The sequence below is a fragment of the Equus przewalskii genome, chromosome 1 (assembly GCF_037783145.1).
Source record: "Equus przewalskii isolate Varuska chromosome 1, EquPr2, whole genome shotgun sequence".
NCBI classification, from domain to species: Eukaryota; Metazoa; Chordata; class Mammalia; order Perissodactyla; family Equidae; genus Equus; species Equus przewalskii.
Window position 1 is genome coordinate 138,765,209 of NC_091831.1, and position 16,973 is coordinate 138,782,181.

At 47.5% G+C, this 16,973-nt stretch overlaps 1 protein-coding gene across 1 annotated transcript in view; it reads left to right on the forward strand.

The window, feature by feature from the left end:
- Positions 1 to 16,568, forward strand: part of GNB5 (G protein subunit beta 5) — a 36,888-nt gene extending 20,320 nt beyond the window's left edge. Inside the window, exons 5-11 of the mRNA XM_070624308.1 lie at positions 150 to 282; positions 4,991 to 5,134; positions 7,103 to 7,194; positions 9,537 to 9,585; positions 11,849 to 11,945; positions 12,870 to 13,036; positions 14,267 to 16,568. Coding sequence (XP_070480409.1) covers positions 150 to 282; positions 4,991 to 5,134; positions 7,103 to 7,194; positions 9,537 to 9,585; positions 11,849 to 11,945; positions 12,870 to 13,036; positions 14,267 to 14,278 — 694 coding nt within the window. The 3' untranslated portion in view covers positions 14,279 to 16,568. The remainder of the gene's footprint in view (positions 1 to 149; positions 283 to 4,990; positions 5,135 to 7,102; positions 7,195 to 9,536; positions 9,586 to 11,848; positions 11,946 to 12,869; positions 13,037 to 14,266) is intronic.
- The last annotated feature ends 405 nt before the right edge of the window (positions 16,569 to 16,973 follow it).

A 16,973-nucleotide genomic window follows, 5' to 3' on the forward strand; every position in this document is an offset into this window, starting at 1 on the left:
TGAAAGTCTTCAAAGTAAAAGTTGGGGGAAGGTTATAGTATGTGATAGTGCCAAAGAAAAACATTCTGAAAAGTTGGTGTGAACGAGAAAGTATACGCTTATTCTATTGCCCTATAGTAACACTTGACACTTGTTTCCTTCCGTGCTAGTGGTTTGGATAATAAGTGTTCTGTGTATCCACTGACGTTTGACAAAAATGAAAACATGGCTGCCAAAAAGAAGTCTGTTGCTATGCATACCAACTACCTTTCGGCCTGCAGCTTCACCAACTCTGACATGCAGGTAAACGAGCGGCCGCGTGATGGCTCAGCCTGCTGGAGAGCAGGGTCAGTCACAGAGAACTAAAGAGGAGTGGCAAGGAGAGGAAGCTTTTCCCGTGTCCCTCCTAACAGGAGGGCTGTGATCCAGCACTTGGCTCGAAGAGGAAGCTCCTGTTGTTTCTCACTGGTTATTTATTTGTTTTAAATACAATCAGAACTGGGAACAGTCAGGGCTATCGATTGTTGATAGAGTGGAGATAAACTATAAACCACATTGAACATGCTCCTCTAATTGACTTGGTGGGGTGGGAGTGGAACAGAGAACCTTCTGGGCTGTGGAAATCCCTATCTCCTGGTCTGAGTGGCGGTTGCAGGGTGCTTACATGTGTCAAACTTCACTGAGCTGCTGAGCTTCAGAGTCCTGCACTTTATACCCCTCAGGGTACCTGCTTTACACTCCTGTTTTAACAAATGCAAAAAGAAAAAGCTTCAGATAGTTAATCTGCCCTACTTTGAATAAACCACAAAGTGAAAACAATACAACTTCAACATTTTGACTCAGTTCTCTTCAGTCGTAAAAGCATCTGTAGTTTATTTGTTCATATCTGTTCAGCAGGCCCTCCTAGGCGCCCACCACCCACACTGCCAGATACCACTTGGCTCTGGGGCTGGAAGCACGCTCCATCTCTGCCCTTGGGGACCTTCAGGGAAACCAGCCATGATGGAAGCTGGGGGTTCGAAGCAGGAGCAGGTGGTCACAAACTTGCTGCAAGAGGCTGCCTGAGCCAGCCTTGGAGGGAGAGGAGGTGTCGCCAGTGGAGTGTGAGGGGAGCACAGTGGGAGGCAGGCAGCCTGAAAGGTGGGCAGGGCCAGATCCCAGGGCGCCCTGATGTCTTGGCTGACCCTGTAGACAAGCGGGAACCATTGCAGGCACGGGGTCAGATTTGGGTTTGTTTTAAGGAGGGGAGTATCTGAGTCAGGTTAAAGCCTTCCATGGCCCGCTGTGGCTTCAGCTGAGTGCTGTCAGGCCGTGAGGGGAGGCTGGCGGCAGGGAGACAGGTGACTGGGTAATTGCTTAATTGCTGACTGGAGGGATGCTCGGATCTGGAGTGCAGTGTTTGCACCTCTCGTTTGAGCCTGACCAGGAGTCTTGCAGACCTGTACAGTAGGGGGCGCTGTGGTCCCGGCAGCTGTGTTGGGCAGAACCAGATGTCTTTGGGCCTGAGGAGCAGCCAAAGCAACAGAGCACGTTTAGTCCGGGTGAAGGAAGCCTCAGAAGGATGCAGGAACAGTGGGTCTTGCAGGGTGTGCCTGCATCTGAAGTCCCTCTGGTGGAGACCCATCCCCCTCGCCCTGTGTTGCTGGAGGTGGGGATTAAAGGGTGCACCTGTGAAGTAGAAAGTGCTTTCTTCCTAACAAGCAGTTAGCCGGAGATAGAGGGGAGTCCCTGATGGCTGCCTCGGCGGGATGCAGCCTGGGAAGCAGAGGGAGACAGCCAGGGTCAAATCCTGGCTCCACTGTGTTCTGGCTGTCAGTCCTAAATAAGGTGTGATTCTGTATGCTTCGTTTTTCTTACCTGCAAGTGAGGATGGTAATAAATTTCTCCCTCATAAGGCTTTCCGTGGATTGAATGCTATGATTCGTGTAAAATACTTAGTACCGTCCCTGGTCAATATCAATAAATGTCAACTCTTACTACTTTATTATTATTAATATTAATACAAAGCTTCATGGGTGATTCAGATGCATGGCCTGGTTTGGTGCCACTGAACTAATGAACCTTAAGCTTCCTTCCATCTCTGGGATCTAGGATGAAAAAGAAAAGCTCAAGTGGCTGCTATAACACTATGGTTCTAAACCTGCAGATTCTCCACATTCCAGAATAAATGAGTGACAGTGATTTAGGGGTCCTGTTTAGTGCCTTTATCATAATGAATGTTAGTTTTTTAAAATTTATTTTTATTTACATTGTAATGAGGATCACAAAAATATTTTTAAAAATTTTAAATATTTTTTAAAATATTAAGAATTTACTTTTAACTTTTAAAAACTATTCATTTCTTTGAAGAGTATAGTATGGAAAAATTCCCAAATTAAAAAGCTAGAGTGAGGTTATTGTTTAAATTGTTTTGGGACCTTATGTCGCCCCAAAATTGGAGATTTGGGGCCCTTTGCAAGTGTTAGGACAGGAATGAGGTGGAGCATTCATTAGTGGGTGTGGGCCAGGAGAGAATTTCCTAGAAAGAAATTCTAGGAAAACATATTACGAAATGTAAGTACCCCAATTAAGACGCAGTCCAAGTCTTGTGTGTTCATGAGCTACTTTTTACCAGCCTCAGTGACCCTGTCAGATGTCCACAGGCCTCTTGAAGGAAGTCAAGGCTGGAGGGAATCCCGTGGACAGCAGCAGGGGCTTTGCAACCATGAAGATTGCCCAGATTTGAGAGCTGCCCCTGAGTGGGGGCTTGGAGGAGGGCCTTGGGGGCCACACCCAAGAAGGCTGGGAGCTCTGGAAGTTACCCAGCTCTTGCTCCAGGGAGGAGCTCCAAAGACGCCTCTCCTGGCTGCACAGAGGTCCTAGGCCTCCCCAGACTGCCTGGCAGCCGGCGGGCGCAAGGCCAGGGTGGGAGCAGATTCCCCTCCTTTATGTTCCATCCCTGCAGAGAAAGGAGATTCTTTATAAGCACTAGGCCTGGCATGCAAGAGAGAAGGGAAGAGAACAGAAGGAGGGGGAGAGGGGTGGAGGGAGAAGAGCCAGCACGTGGAAATTGGAGGGGCAGCGTGGTCCCTGGGTGCAGTGAATGCTAGCAGTTTTTAAGGCCTGGTTCCTGTTTTCTCTCCTGGGCCATCAGTAATCACCACCCACAGAGGGCTCTCTGGTGTGGTCCCTTGCACCACCAGAGCCACTTCCTGCACCGTCTTATCACCTCATCCACACCCTGGGAGCAGCCAGAAGGTGGGGTAGAGGGAGGCTCTGCTATCCAGGGCTAACCTTTGTGGATCCCCCCCAAAGCTGCTGAGGACCAAGCTGGCTCCAGGGCTCTGCGATACAGTCAGCTGGGTCTATGAGGCCATGAGCCCTGGGTCCCCGCTGCCTTTCTCCCAACCCCACAAAGGTATGCTCAGCCAGAGCCCAAGCCTCACAGACACTGGCAGTGACAAAACTTAAAACCCGAGTCTGCCCCGACGCCTTTCCCAAGGCTCCCCAGAGTTCCTCTCCCTGTGTGGGCCAGACTTTGTACTTGTAAGCTCTACAGAGGCTGCTGAGCGGGAACCACACTGACCTCAGACAGATTTCCCTAAAATATACCCTTGCTCTTACCATTCTCCCGGTCAGAAGTTTCCACAGCTCCCTCTTGCCTACAGGCTAAAGTCCTCGCTCTCATGCAGGCACCCCGTCCGCTCAGTGCGGAGGACACCTTCACCCGCGGTGCCCTCCCCACCGCTCCCCTGCCTGGGCCAGCTCTCCCTAATCCTCTAAGACCAGCCCAGACGTTGCCAGAGCCTAGGGGAGACCCTCCCAAGGGCCTGCCTGTGTCTCAGCGCTTCTCACGCTGTCTGTCCTAAGTGATCCTTCACGTCTGGGGGACCGGCAGAAAAACTCGCCTTCCAGTAATGCTAAGTTCTCTGGACCTACTGCAGAAAGGGAGACCCCCCCAACTTGACAGCACCTCCATAGTCTCTCAAAATGGAGAAATTAGGGCAGGGTACCTGGAGGCTGTCAGGCTGGGTGATTTTAAGGTGGGTCTTTCAAAGCAGGAAACTGGTTATGACGTAATAGCTTTGGATTGGTGAGCCGAGCGAGGTGAGGGTCTTGATGAGCAAGCCATTAGTCTTGATAAGGAAGTTGTGTACAGTCTTGTTGCAGGAGCAGGTATTTCCGGGGGCAGCGGCGAGGCCGTTTTCTCTTGGTCTCAGTGTTGTATCACACAGCACCGGCCAAGTGTGCCTGGTCCCAGAATGTTGAACATGAGGACAGAGTAGATTAGGCTGGTTTCAGTTCGTGCCGCCTGTCCTGTTAAACTGAGCTCCAGGAGAGCAGAGACCAAGACACAGTCTTTCTGCAAACCCCAAGGCCTAGCAGAGCGCCTGGATGTCATCAGCACACAGCAAATGCTTGTTGAACCTGCGCATGCATGAGTGTCAGCACCTCTTGGTGGCCCCGGGAGCCTCTGGGGCAAAGCAGCAATGAGAGAAGGTGTCTGACAAAGTGCTGCCTCGATCCTTACTGCACTGGGTGGGGTCCAGTGAGCAGGGTCGATGTCACCTGGGAGTTGGTGAGAACTGTAAAATCTCAGCCCCTCTGCCATCCCCAACTCTATATTAGGAGGCAGCCGGGTGACCGGGATGCACGTTAATGTCTGAGAAGCACGACAGTGGGCTTGGCTGCTTGTCTGCTCGAGGTTCTGTTCAGCAGGTGTTCATGGACTAGGTGCTACGTGCTGGGCAGGCCTAGAGCCCTGCAGTATGGGCAGGCCTCCCGGATTTCGTTCTCTGGAGGACAGGCACATAAACACACAGCTCAAGGACAGTGAGGGTGTTGAAAATGAACTCTTTTTTCTCAGTACGGGAGAAATGTTTCTGAGCTTACATCAGATTTAGCGAGGTGGATGTCTGCATGCGTGTTTACTGAGCCTCCTTTTCCTGGTGGAAGTTTAAGCATCTGACTGACTGCCCCTGACAGAAGGCATAATAAGCTCAGCATCCCTCCTGTCCTTTTCTGCGGGCAGATCCTGACGGCGAGCGGCGATGGGACGTGTGCCCTGTGGGACGTGGAGAGCGGGCAGCTGCTTCAGAGCTTCCACGGACATGGGGCCGACGTGCTCTGCTTGGACCTGGCCCCCTCGGAAACGGGAAACACCTTCGTGTCTGGGGTAAAGAGCCAAGGGAAATCTCTAGGCATCCTTTGTCCACTAGAGGGGCTTATGGTGTCAATTCTTGTCAATTCATGGGACTAGACTGGACACTTCCATAGAAAGGGCAGCCAGAATTGTCCTCAGCTCCCACAGCTACTGCAACCTCAGCTGCTGCAGCATTGGTGGTACTTGGTGGGCAGTTACAGTGCTGGCCTGTGAGGATCTCCAGTTCTGCTGCTGACATTCAGCAGTCTACCGAGGGATCTGGAATGTTCTCCTGCTGTGAATACTGTGACTCAAGATGCATATCTGCCACATTTAAAAATGTCAAATAGTAGAGTTACATCTGAGAGCATTAGAGACAGCCACAAGGTCACCGGGCTGGTCAGGTGGCTGCTGAGGTGAGGCAACGCTGTGCTGTGATCAGGGCTTGGGGCTTATGGGATACTCTCCCACCCCACCCCTGCAGTTGCCATCCCCCTCCCACCCCAGGGCACAGAGAACAGCATATTTGAAGGCTCAGAGTAGGACAGACAAGGCACAGAGGAGCAGCAGACGAGGAGTCAGGACCCAGGACCTGGGTCCTGGCTTTGCTATAGCTTCTAAATTTCACCATCTCTAAATTTGGCATAATGCACACTAGTACTTGCCCCCCACCTTCCCCAGGATATTATAAGCAGTAGATGGACGAGCTTACACTGTGTTATGCCAATGGGAGGGCGAGTATTTCTGCGGACAGCTGCCAGTAAGAATGGAGAACTGAGCTGGCTGGCCTGACCCCGGCTCCTCTCGCACTTTGGTCAGGAGGCACTGGTGAGAGAGGATGGGGGTACACAAGCCGTCAATGGCTTTCACAGCTGGAAGAAAGAAAGGGCCCTTTGCTCTGACCTGCCTGCCTTTCAGTCCTGGGCATAAGATGAGGGCTGGGTGGCCTCTAATCGACAGGGACCCCCGATTTTCTTCTTGGGTATTTGGCCCCATCTGTCTATGTCTCATTCCTGTGTCTTTGTATAACTGTATTTATCCCTCCTCAGCTGCACTGATGGGATTGTAGATTATATTGTCTGTTTCAGAGCACTAAACTCCATCTGCTCTAGTGTCTTCTAAAGATTTGAAGACGCTCTCGATTCCTTTGGCCACATTCTCAGTAAAGATAGGCAGAGTCCTGAACCCCCGCAGCGGGTCCTCCTGAGATCCAGTTATGGTCCTTCACCCGACCCTTTGCTGAGCTGAAACCAGTAACTTGGACACCAGTTTGAAGCCACTCCCTTTTCTACTGGCCTACTGAAAGTCCACATTATACTGCCCAAGCTTGGTGACAGGACTACTCTGCAGGAATTTGTCAGAATGCCCCTGGAACCGTGACAGTATAACATGAAAGCTCCTGTTTAGTGTTCTCTGGGTCGTGTTGGCAGCCCAGAGTGTTTCCTTTACAAGGTGAGGCGGAAGCCCAGGGAGGTGACTTGTCTAAGCCACCCAGCTAACTGCTGGCAGGGCCTGACTAGCTCCTAGTCCGCCGAGTCCCAGCTGGCACGCTGCTGGGGATGCAGGTGGCCCAGGGACACCTGGCTCTCCACCTTTGCTCAGGGCGGCCCCAAACACCTGAGACAAAGCTGGGGGCTCCCACTGTGCACCCTTCTGTCTGCCTGCCTTCCCATCTGGGCTTAGGGAAGCAGAGATAAAGAGGAGGGAGGAAGGAAAGAGAAAAATGAAGAGAGGGGAAGTGCCCAGGAGGAGGGTGGGCAGGAGGCTGTGGAGACACATTGGGTGCCTTTCCCTGCTCCCCCCCACCCTAAGACCCAGTTCTGGCCTTCCTAAGGGCTAATCGGTTGAGGAAAGTGGCCTTAGGTGAAGCTAGTCCCAGAGAAGCATGTTGTCAGCCATTTTCTAATGGAAAATTAACGGTCTCTGTGACATGACTGGAACTCAGGTCGGTGTAGACAGTCCTTGCTGTGGCCATAACTCTGGGTAACTTTGCATTTGTAGGGATGTGACAAGAAAGCCATGGTGTGGGACATGCGCTCTGGCCAGTGCGTGCAGGCCTTTGAAACACACGAGTCTGACATCAACAGTGTCCGGTCAGTGAGTAGAACTGTCACGTTACTTCTCTGTTCTCCTGCGTTCTCTGGCCTAGGGTCATGCTTAGCCCAGGAACCACGTCCTGGCTCAGTTTACTTGGCTGAGAGAGGCCTCCCCAGCAAGACGGGCTGATTTGTGGTGGGACTGAACAGCACTCCAGATCTCTTGGAGAATTTTAACTTAATTGCACCAGGAGCAATTGCTATTGTCCTCTCTAAATCAAGTCAGTATTTCTCATTCATTCATTCAACAAATATTTATTGAGTACTTATATGCTGGACATTATTCCAGGAACTGGGAATACAGCTGTGAACAAGATAGATAAAGTCTCTACTCTCCTGCAGGAGACAACCGAGACAAAACACAAATAAACAAATGTACAGTTTGATTTAAGATGCTGGTAAGTGCTATAAAAAAATAAATAGGGAGATGGGGTGGGTTATTATTTAAAATGGTCAAGGAAGGCCTGTCTGAGAAAGTGACATTTAAATTGAGGCCAGGATGATGAAAGAGCCAGGCTTGCAAAGAGCTGGGGGAAGATGAGATGTTAAGGGACCTAACAAAAGGCTAGCTGGAGAGTTTTGAGTTGGGGAGGTGGCTAACATGATCTCTGTTTTGCCTCTGAAAGATCTCTGGCTGCTGTATGGAGAATAGTTTGTAGGGGAGCAAGAATGGAAGTATGACCTCCAGCTGAAGGTTGTTGTGTAAGTTCAAGAAAGAAATGCTGGTGGCTGGAACTAAAGGACACAAATGTCAAGAATTAGAAAGGGTCTGAGATTTTATGCTAGCTGCAAGCTAACAAGTTAGGCTGCCACAGTTTCATGGATGCTGGTAGAAGACATGAGACTCCTGGGTTAGAGATGAAGGACAATTTATTACTCATAGCAATGGCAACAGCCAGGGTACCAGCATTTTTGTGCTGGTTACCTGAGCCCCAGTTCCACAGGGTGTCATGCAAAGGGCCAAATGACACCTGCCATGCAAGGGGTTGCATTATAGGAAGAGAACCCTGAACCTAGGGAAGCCACATTTTTTATAAGGGGCAGTAAGCAGTGATCCATTTTCTAAGACAGGGAAGACTGGAGGCAGTGCAGGTAGGGGGCAGTGGTTGCATGTGGATTCTGGAGCTCTGTTTTGGGCAAGTTTGAGATGCCTGCTAGACAACCAAATGGAGATGTCAAGGAGTAGCAGGATCTGTGAACCAGATCCCAAGAGAGAGGTCAGGACTTGACATTCAAATTTGGAAAGCGACACTGTCTAGACAGTATAGAAAGTGTAATCACCCAAAAATCACTATACTCAGTGGGAAACGCTAGACTTGTTCCCCTTAAAAGCAAGAACAAAATAAACATACTTATGTACTTCAGTAGTAGAAATACTAGTAAGAATTGTCCAGCTCCCCGCCCTCAAATGTGGGGTAAGGAAAAAGGAAAAATGCTATCACTTTTTGCAAATGTGCAGCACTTACCTAGAAAATCAAAGGAAATCATTCCAGAAATTACTACAGATAGTAAATGAAGTTATTAAGATACAGGATAGAATATAAAGCACAAAAATAAATTAAACCCCTCTATGTTTGTGAAATACAGCATCAAGATTCATGTTCTCTCACTTGAGCTGCTCTAGCTACCTGAAGCCTATTCCTCTAATGTCTGTTATTCTGTCAGGTCTCAACTTGGGCTTCCCTCTCTCCAGGAAGCCTGATTCTCGGGAAGAGAATGACTGTAAGAGGAGAAATCATCAGTTAGTGAATGCTTTTTATTTGGCACCGCACCAAGTTCTTTGCATACATCTGTCTTACTCAGTCTTTATGACAGGAAACATGCATTGTCATCTTCATTGTCAGATGAGGAAACTGAGGCTGGGCAAGGTGAAGTCACTTGGCAAAAGTATCACGTGTAGTCAGTTTGCAGTGCAGAGATCTGCACATGGCTGTGTGTATCTGATCCCAGTGTCTGTGTCTATAACCACTGTCTTATCCCTGAGCTAAGTCTGTGGAATGGGATCTGTGATCAAGGGAAAGTACGGTTACGGGGGCCTGCCCCGGGTTCCATGCCTGGCGCAGATGCACATAGTATCGCATTTCCTCCTCGCCAACACTCTGCAAGGCCAGTGTCAGTGTCCCATACTTACAGGGAAGAAAACTAGAGACCAATGGGCCTGTCGGATGAGCCTCCCTTTCTTTGCTCTGTAACTAGTGGTCCTTGTGTCCTTAGAGGTGGAGATTCTGATTCCGAGGGCCTAGCACAGGGCAGCCTTCCCAGGCAGTTCTGATGGGCATGCAGGATGGGGTATCACCACCATCAATTAAAGTGCTTTCTCCCCAAACTCTCTCTCTCAGATACTACCCGAGTGGAGATGCCTTTGCCTCAGGATCAGATGATGCTACGGTATGTTTCTAAGTTATTGAGGGCTCTTCCTAGTTGAAAGAGAGATGTGCTGACTTAATTTTACTTTTTTAAAAATAACTTTTTTTCTGATTACGGAAGTAATATGTATTTAATGAAAAAAACTTAGGAAAAAAATTAAATTACCTTAATCTCTCTACCCAAGAAAAATCACAATTGGGTGAATTCCTTTGTCTTTTTTCTTTTTAAACAAAATGCTTTATAATTTGCTTTTTTCGCTTAGCAATAGATTGTGAACATTTTCCCATGCCAATAAACATTTTTCTACATCGTATTTTCTTAACAATTGAAAAATTTTCCATGTTATGGACAGGCCATAATTTATTCAACCAGTCTTCAATTTTTGGACACTTAGGGTTTTTTCTAAGGGTTTTCTTTTTCTGTTAAAAATGCTGCTATAGGGGCAGGCCCCGTGTGAGTGGTTAAGTTTGCATACTCCACTTTGGTGGCCCAGGGTTTCACCAGTTCGGATCCTGGGCACAGACATGGCGCCACTCATCAGGCCATGCTGAGGTGGCGTCCCACATGCCACAACTAGAAGGACCCACAACTAAAATATACAGCTATCTACTGGGGGGATTTAGGGAGAAAAAGCAGAAAAAAAGAAAAAGAAGATTGGCAACGGTTGTTAGCTCAGGTGCCAATCTTTAAAAAATTTGGTACCTCTCCTATTACTTCCTTAGAATTCTCAGACATGAACTTACTGAGTTAAAAATAGTTTTAAGGCTTTTGATACTAATTGCTAAATTATGTTGACTGACTTCTCAAGAGGAAAAAAATACCTTATGTGCCCCAAAAATATCAAATACCTTACTAAATAGTGGATTTCATCCTGATTTGCTACTGTGGGAGAAATTACAAACAAATAGATTGAGAGTTTTGATAATAAAATTTAAAACTTCTGTATGTCAAAAAATACATAACAAAATATAAGACCATACATTTCAGAAAAATTCTTGCCACGTATATGACAGACCAAAGTGAAATCCTTTAGTATATGAGTGGGGTTCATATCATATCATCAATAAGGTAAACACTTCAATTAAAAACAAATGATAAAAATACAGACTCTTTGCAGAGCAATGAATCCAAAATGGCAAATAAACACCTGAAAATGTTTTCAAAGTTACCTGTAATCCAAGAAATGCAAATTTAAGTGATCAGACGCTCCTTTGCCTCTTGGATTAGCAGGGAAGTGCTGAGTGATGGAGCTGGTGCAGTAAAGCAGCCTTGGTACCACCCTTCTGGACAGCAGTTTTGTGATATGAATCAAGAGCTTTTAAAACATCCCTACCCTTTGATCCAGTCATGCTATTTCTTGGAAACAATTCTATCCTAAGAATTCTATTCCTTAGCTATTCTAAGGAAAATATCAGAGATATAGAGGTATAAGGATTTTTACATAAGAATGGTTATCATAATTTTATTCATAAAAGAGAAAAATTAGACACAATTAGACACAATCAAAACACTTAACAGGGGTCAGCCGTGGTGGCCTAGTGGTTAAGTTTGGCACACTTTGCTTCAGCAGCCTGGATTCAGTTCCCGGGCATGAACCTACACCACGTGTCTGTCAGTGGCTGTGTTGAGGTGGCGGCTCACATACAAAAGAAAAAAAAGAGGAAAATTGGCAGCAAATGTTAACTCAGGGCAAATCTTCCTCAGCAACAAAAAAAATCCCACAACACCACACTTAGCATATGGCTAAATAGATTCTGATGTAGCCACAAGAGGAATATTCAGCAACCAAGTTAATCATGTTTTTTTGAAGATTATTTAGGGATATGAGAAAATACTCATAATGTTAATAGAAGTAATAATGACACATCTACCCCATTTAAATATACACACACATAAAATAGAAATAAGACGAAGGAAATAGCCCACATGTTAGTAAATACCTCTAGGATTTGGGGTGACTTTTATTTCCTTCTTTATGCATTTCTGAGTTTTTCTGAACTTTCTACAATGAACATGTATCCTTTATCAGAAAAAAAGAGGGGTTTCGTTCTTTTTTTTGTACTTGAAGAAATCTGTACTCACGGTTCTTTTGAATCTTCATTGATCCCTGAAGATTAATATGAATCAGGATTGAGGGAGAAAAGACTAGGAGAGAAAACTAGAGGTTTTCCTTTATCCTTCGAACTACACCGGCCACCAGCACTTGCCTATAGCCCTATGGTCATCGCTTCACCAAACTGGAGCCAGAAGTAAGTGCTTCCTTGTCTCTCTGTGTGCACCCCAGTGTCGCCTCTACGACCTCCGCGCAGACAGGGAGGTCGCCATCTATTCCAAAGAGAGTATCATATTTGGAGCCTCCAGCGTGGACTTCTCCCTCAGTGGTAAGATTTTATTTCAGCAACGTCCCCAGGGCTGTAAAACAGGGCCTGGATGAAACCCAGCTCTCTGTCCAGCTTCCCCTCAGCTAAACTTCCTGGGGGCCCACATGCTAAATAGTCGACCTTTGCACAAGTTTTCCTCCCCTTGCTTCTTGACCCCCCACTTCACCCTGCCCGCAGCTGCCTCCCCCAGCCCCACTCACCTCAGGGGAAGTGAAGGCTGTGCCCACCTGATGCTGTGCTTCAAGACAGCGATGTAGCGAAACTTCACATCTGCAGTCCCTTTAGGCATTTCCTCCCCTGCCTCCCATTCTCCTCATCAACCCTGAAAAGGGTCTTTTTTCAGAGGTGGAGGGGGTGAAGCAAGAGTCCCTGTCTCGATGCCCTGAAGCTTATGGCACCTCTGCCCTCACAGCTGGGGAGGCTGCTAGTTACACTGGGTCACTGGACCTTTCAGTTTCCCCAGACACCCCCTCTCATTCTGCATCTGTGCCTTTGTGCGTGCATGCTGCTACTGCTGCCTGGAACAGCCTTCCCCTCCCTTCTCTGCATGGCAAACGCCTGCTCAGCCCTCAAGAGCCAACTCAGATATTGGTTCCTCTGCAGAGCCCTCCTTGATCCCCCTGCCTCTATGATCACATAGCACTTCACACACGCCTGAGCACTTCCATGATCACCCTTACCACACGGTGCTACAGTGATTTGTGTGTCTGCCTGCCCACCACCACCCTCCACAGGGGGTGGCGACCGTGCTTTCCCCTCTTTGAATCTCCAGGGCAAAGCACAGTGCCTGGAACATAGGGGAACTAATCACAAATGAATGAATGTGTGAGTGAGTGAGTGAGCGAGTGAATGAATGACATTGACACAAAGAAAAACAGGAAGGGAGGAACTGGTTCAGTAACCATCATATCCTCCGGCTTCGAGGGCGCCTGCTATTTGCTGGATACAACGATTATACCATCAACGTCTGGGATGTTCTCAAGGGATCCCGAGTCTCCATCCTGTTTGGTCATGAAAACCGCGTTAGTACTCTCCGAGTTTCCCCTGATGGGACTGCGTTTTGCTCAGGATCGTGGGATCATACCCTAAGAGTAAGAAGGTTTTCTGTTTTACTCCGTGTGTGAGAGGAGGAGTGATTGGCCTTCCAGAAAGCAGAGGGGTCAGAGTAGCCAGGATGGGCCTGGTCAGCTAAACAGCTCTAATCCCAGCTCTGCCCGTGGCCACAGAAGGAATACGTTGCCTGGGCAAGTCATGAGTGCCCCCATCAGCGCGGGTGTTCCAGCGTGGATTAAACAACTGTGTACCAGCAGGTTGTTGAGGGAATAATTGGGCTACATGATCCAAAAGGTTCCTTTTGACCCTAAAAGTCTGATTCTTGTGATTCTAGCCTTTGACAAACCAGATTGCCAGTCTCACCTCCTAGTAGTGCACGGGTCTTATTCTGTGATCACAGACCCCTGTGAGACCAACAGGGGGCTTCAGGAGACCCATGAAGGCCCTGAAGTTATGTGCCAAATTGTGTGTGTGTGTGCACGCATTTTTCCAGGAAAAGTATCTTCATGGCTTTCATCAGATTCTCAAAGAATGTTGGCTCCCCAGAAGTACCACCAAAATAGCCTGTTCCTAAAGCAAAGCCATGTTTACTGCATACCTCAGCGTGGAGGATCACAAACGTGACAGTCTTCAGAGCATCTCAGAAGGGGACAGCGAGGCAGATGTTTGTGAGGCCTCGGGGTCTGGTTGAAAGCAAGTCTTTTGATGGAGGATTAAGTAGGATTGGACAGATTTGTGGCCTACTAGCTTAAGATTGCTGGACACGGGGTGAGGGAAGGGAGAAGAGTTCAAAGAAAGTCTTCAAGGGCCAACCCGTCATTTGATGCTCTGTGTTGTCCTGAGAAGTGAGTGTCTTCTCTAAAGAGGGTGGTTGAGTGGTCCAGTCTTAGGATAAATAGATCAAAGGATTTTGTGAAGTTGCTGAAACAAAGTTATTTGTGACTTCATCTTCCTGGGCAAGAGTTTCCTAAATTAGTAAAGTCCTGTTCATGTACCTAGTGAACTGTGTGGGTCCTGATGGTTTCTGGAGTCAATCTAAGAGTTACCAGTGCTAGTAAGGAGGCCACAGATGCCCTTCAGAAGATTAACTGAGGGAGGGGGGAGTCAGGTCCAAACAAGCACCTTTGAGTTGCCAGGAGTAAAGTGTTATTCCTCCAACACATGTGAGTGTGTGTGTATTATAGACTTTGATGTTATCTCGTTAAACTCGGGTTTGACAGGTCCTTAACTCCTAAGGGACTAAAAATTTTCTGTTTGTGTCTTTGCAGGTCTGGGCTTGATCGTCTTCTCAGAAAGTACACATGGGTACCTGAGGATAGAATCTGAAATCGTCCCATGTAACTAGAACTTACTTCTAGAGGATCTGAGGGTTTACTGCAACTTAGCTTAGAGGAGAAACTCAAGGCTGCAGGTTCACTTGGCGTCTCCATATTACTATTACAACTACCGCCCCTAGAAAGGGTCCAGGGGGAGCCTTCAGCACCAGAACACCTGCAAGTACAGTGTTTGTCATTTTGAACACTTTTTAAAATTTATCCGTTTTTAAGCTTATTCTAAATTATACTAGTCTCAGTTCATCCTGTTACCAATAGAATTCAGCGTTTAATACATCCCCTATTATTTCCTTGAATCAAATTTGTTTTCAGAGCACTTTAAAATCTGCTTTTTCTAAGTGCGCACTGTGCTTGCTTCGGCAGCGCATACTCTAAGTGCTCACTGTGACTTCTGGAACCTTCCTCTAGAATTGCTGATCTTAATGGACTGTATGAGGAGGGCTGTGTTAATTGGGTTCTGATAGTAGAAAATTCCAATTCCAAATGCAATTGGACAAAATCACTTTTTAAAAAATGTGTTTTTATTGTGCAAGTATCTTTTTTCAGTCTTACATTCAACTGTCATTTTTCAGATAAAATATTTTCATCTATGTGACCTTTTATAAATGAAGCAGAGATACGTGTAAGATGCACGGGATGTTTGGTTTATGAATTATGTGATGATGTGAGGTATCGCTGTTTCACTGGAACAGGACATTTTCTTTCATTTGAGGGAAAAGCTGAATGCTGTTTGTGACGCAAATGCTTCTCAGAGCAACCAAAACTGTTCTGTGTGGGAACACAGACAGTAGCTTTATTTAAAAACCTATTATTAGCAGTAGACGTATTAGGATTGGTAGTATCCACTCAGGCTAAAGTGGATCTCGTCCATATAAAGTATACTCATATTTATTGCATTGCTAATGTGATTACATACACAAATTAACTGATAGGTCTCGAAATGATAATGTCTTTGCTTCTCTTATATTGAGAAAAAAATAACATAAAAAATATCTTGTCTCTATTTGAAATTCAGCAGTTCCTTCTGGAAGATACCAAATGCTTTTGTTACAGGGTCTCTTCATTTTTTTGTTTTTTTGTTTAAGGTGTCGAGGCTTATTCTTTGTTTTAGAAAACTCCTCATTCATCATGATGGCATGCATTACTTAGGGGAATAAAAGGTCACCTGAGACACCAAAAATCATTCCTGGGAGAGGCTGGCCCTGTGGGTGGCCTAGGGTCTGACAGGCCAGGTCCTTGTAGTGCCCGAGGGCTGTGTGTGCTCAGTCCCCTGGATCGTCCGGTCTCCTCTCTCAGCCCTGCTCCAGCCTGCCCCTTCTCCTGGTGGCAGTTCTGGCTTTGCGGGCCCAGCCTGAGGCCCCGCTGCTCGGAGAGGCCCTTCCAGCGCTGGAGCCTGCCACAGCCATGGGACAGGCCTGCACCTGGCGCTCCTGTAAACATCAGTGGCTGTACGAGGCCCACCCTCAAAACTACTTTTCAGGTATCATAATGGACCAGTCAGTCAAAATTCAGCCTGGCCAGTTTTTCCATCAATTCTTTTTAAATAAACATAATGGTTATATTCAGTCATTTGCCAATCAAACATTTACTGAGGATATAGAGAGAGAAAAAGAAAAGGCCCCTGCTGTCTTGGAAGAGCCCAGAGGGAGGGAGAGAGCCTGGTCCAGAGGGACCATCTTTCAGCCCCTTCTCCCCGCTTCCCTGGTAGATTCCAGTCTGGGCAGGTGCTCAGGGAGATGGGCACAGGGTCTCCCCAGCTCCTGCCAGCTGCTCAAGGGGTCTGGCCCCAGAGTGTGTCCCATGGAATTCTGGAGCTCTGCTCCCAAAACGTTCCCGAGTTTGCCCCTAGTCTCCTAGTTAGGGTATGGCCTTCCCTCTCTCCCACAGACCCTTAGGTGTCTCTGCACTCTGAGCTGGGCCTCCCAGAATGAAGGAAGACAGGGCAAAGGAAAAGTCACCTAGACTCAAGGGAAGCAATTCAAGGTTACATGTTTGGGAGGCGTAGAGCATCTTCAGTATATGTGCAGAATAGCCCATAACTTTACAATCAAAAAGGTGACTTTAAAGGCCATCTGCAAGTATTCCCTGCAACACTCACTCGCCCCCGTGGCAGGAAGCCACCGCCCCGTAAGTCTTTCCTCTCGCAGTGGTGTTCTTTAGGATTTATTGATGAAATACTTGTTTGGGGACTCCAGGGAAAATTCCAGGTAATAAATTGTATTTTGCATATTGAAAATAATGCTGAGTGGAGTTTTTTAATCAGCTTTTTCTTTAAAGAAGTTGGGGGCAAATCTACCAAGCCAGTTGTGAAGGGGCCAAAAGGGTGTGCCCCCAGGTGTGCACAGCCCTGTTCAGCCCCTCCCCAGCCAGAGAAGAGAACGGTTAGGCAGGAGGGTGGTCAGGTAAGGATGCATGTGCTGACGGGTGTTTACGGGAAATCCCTGTGAACTGAAACCAAGGCGGCTGCTTTGGAGCAGGCGGCAGGCTTCACGGAAGTGGGGCCCAGCTGCCGGCCCTGTTCCAGAATGAGCCAGAGGCAGGGGCTCCATGTCCACTTCCCTCTTCCCCTCCCGTGACCCCCTCCACACCTTCCCTGGATCGTAAGTGGCTTAAAGGCAGCAGAAGGCTGTCAAGGCCTTTG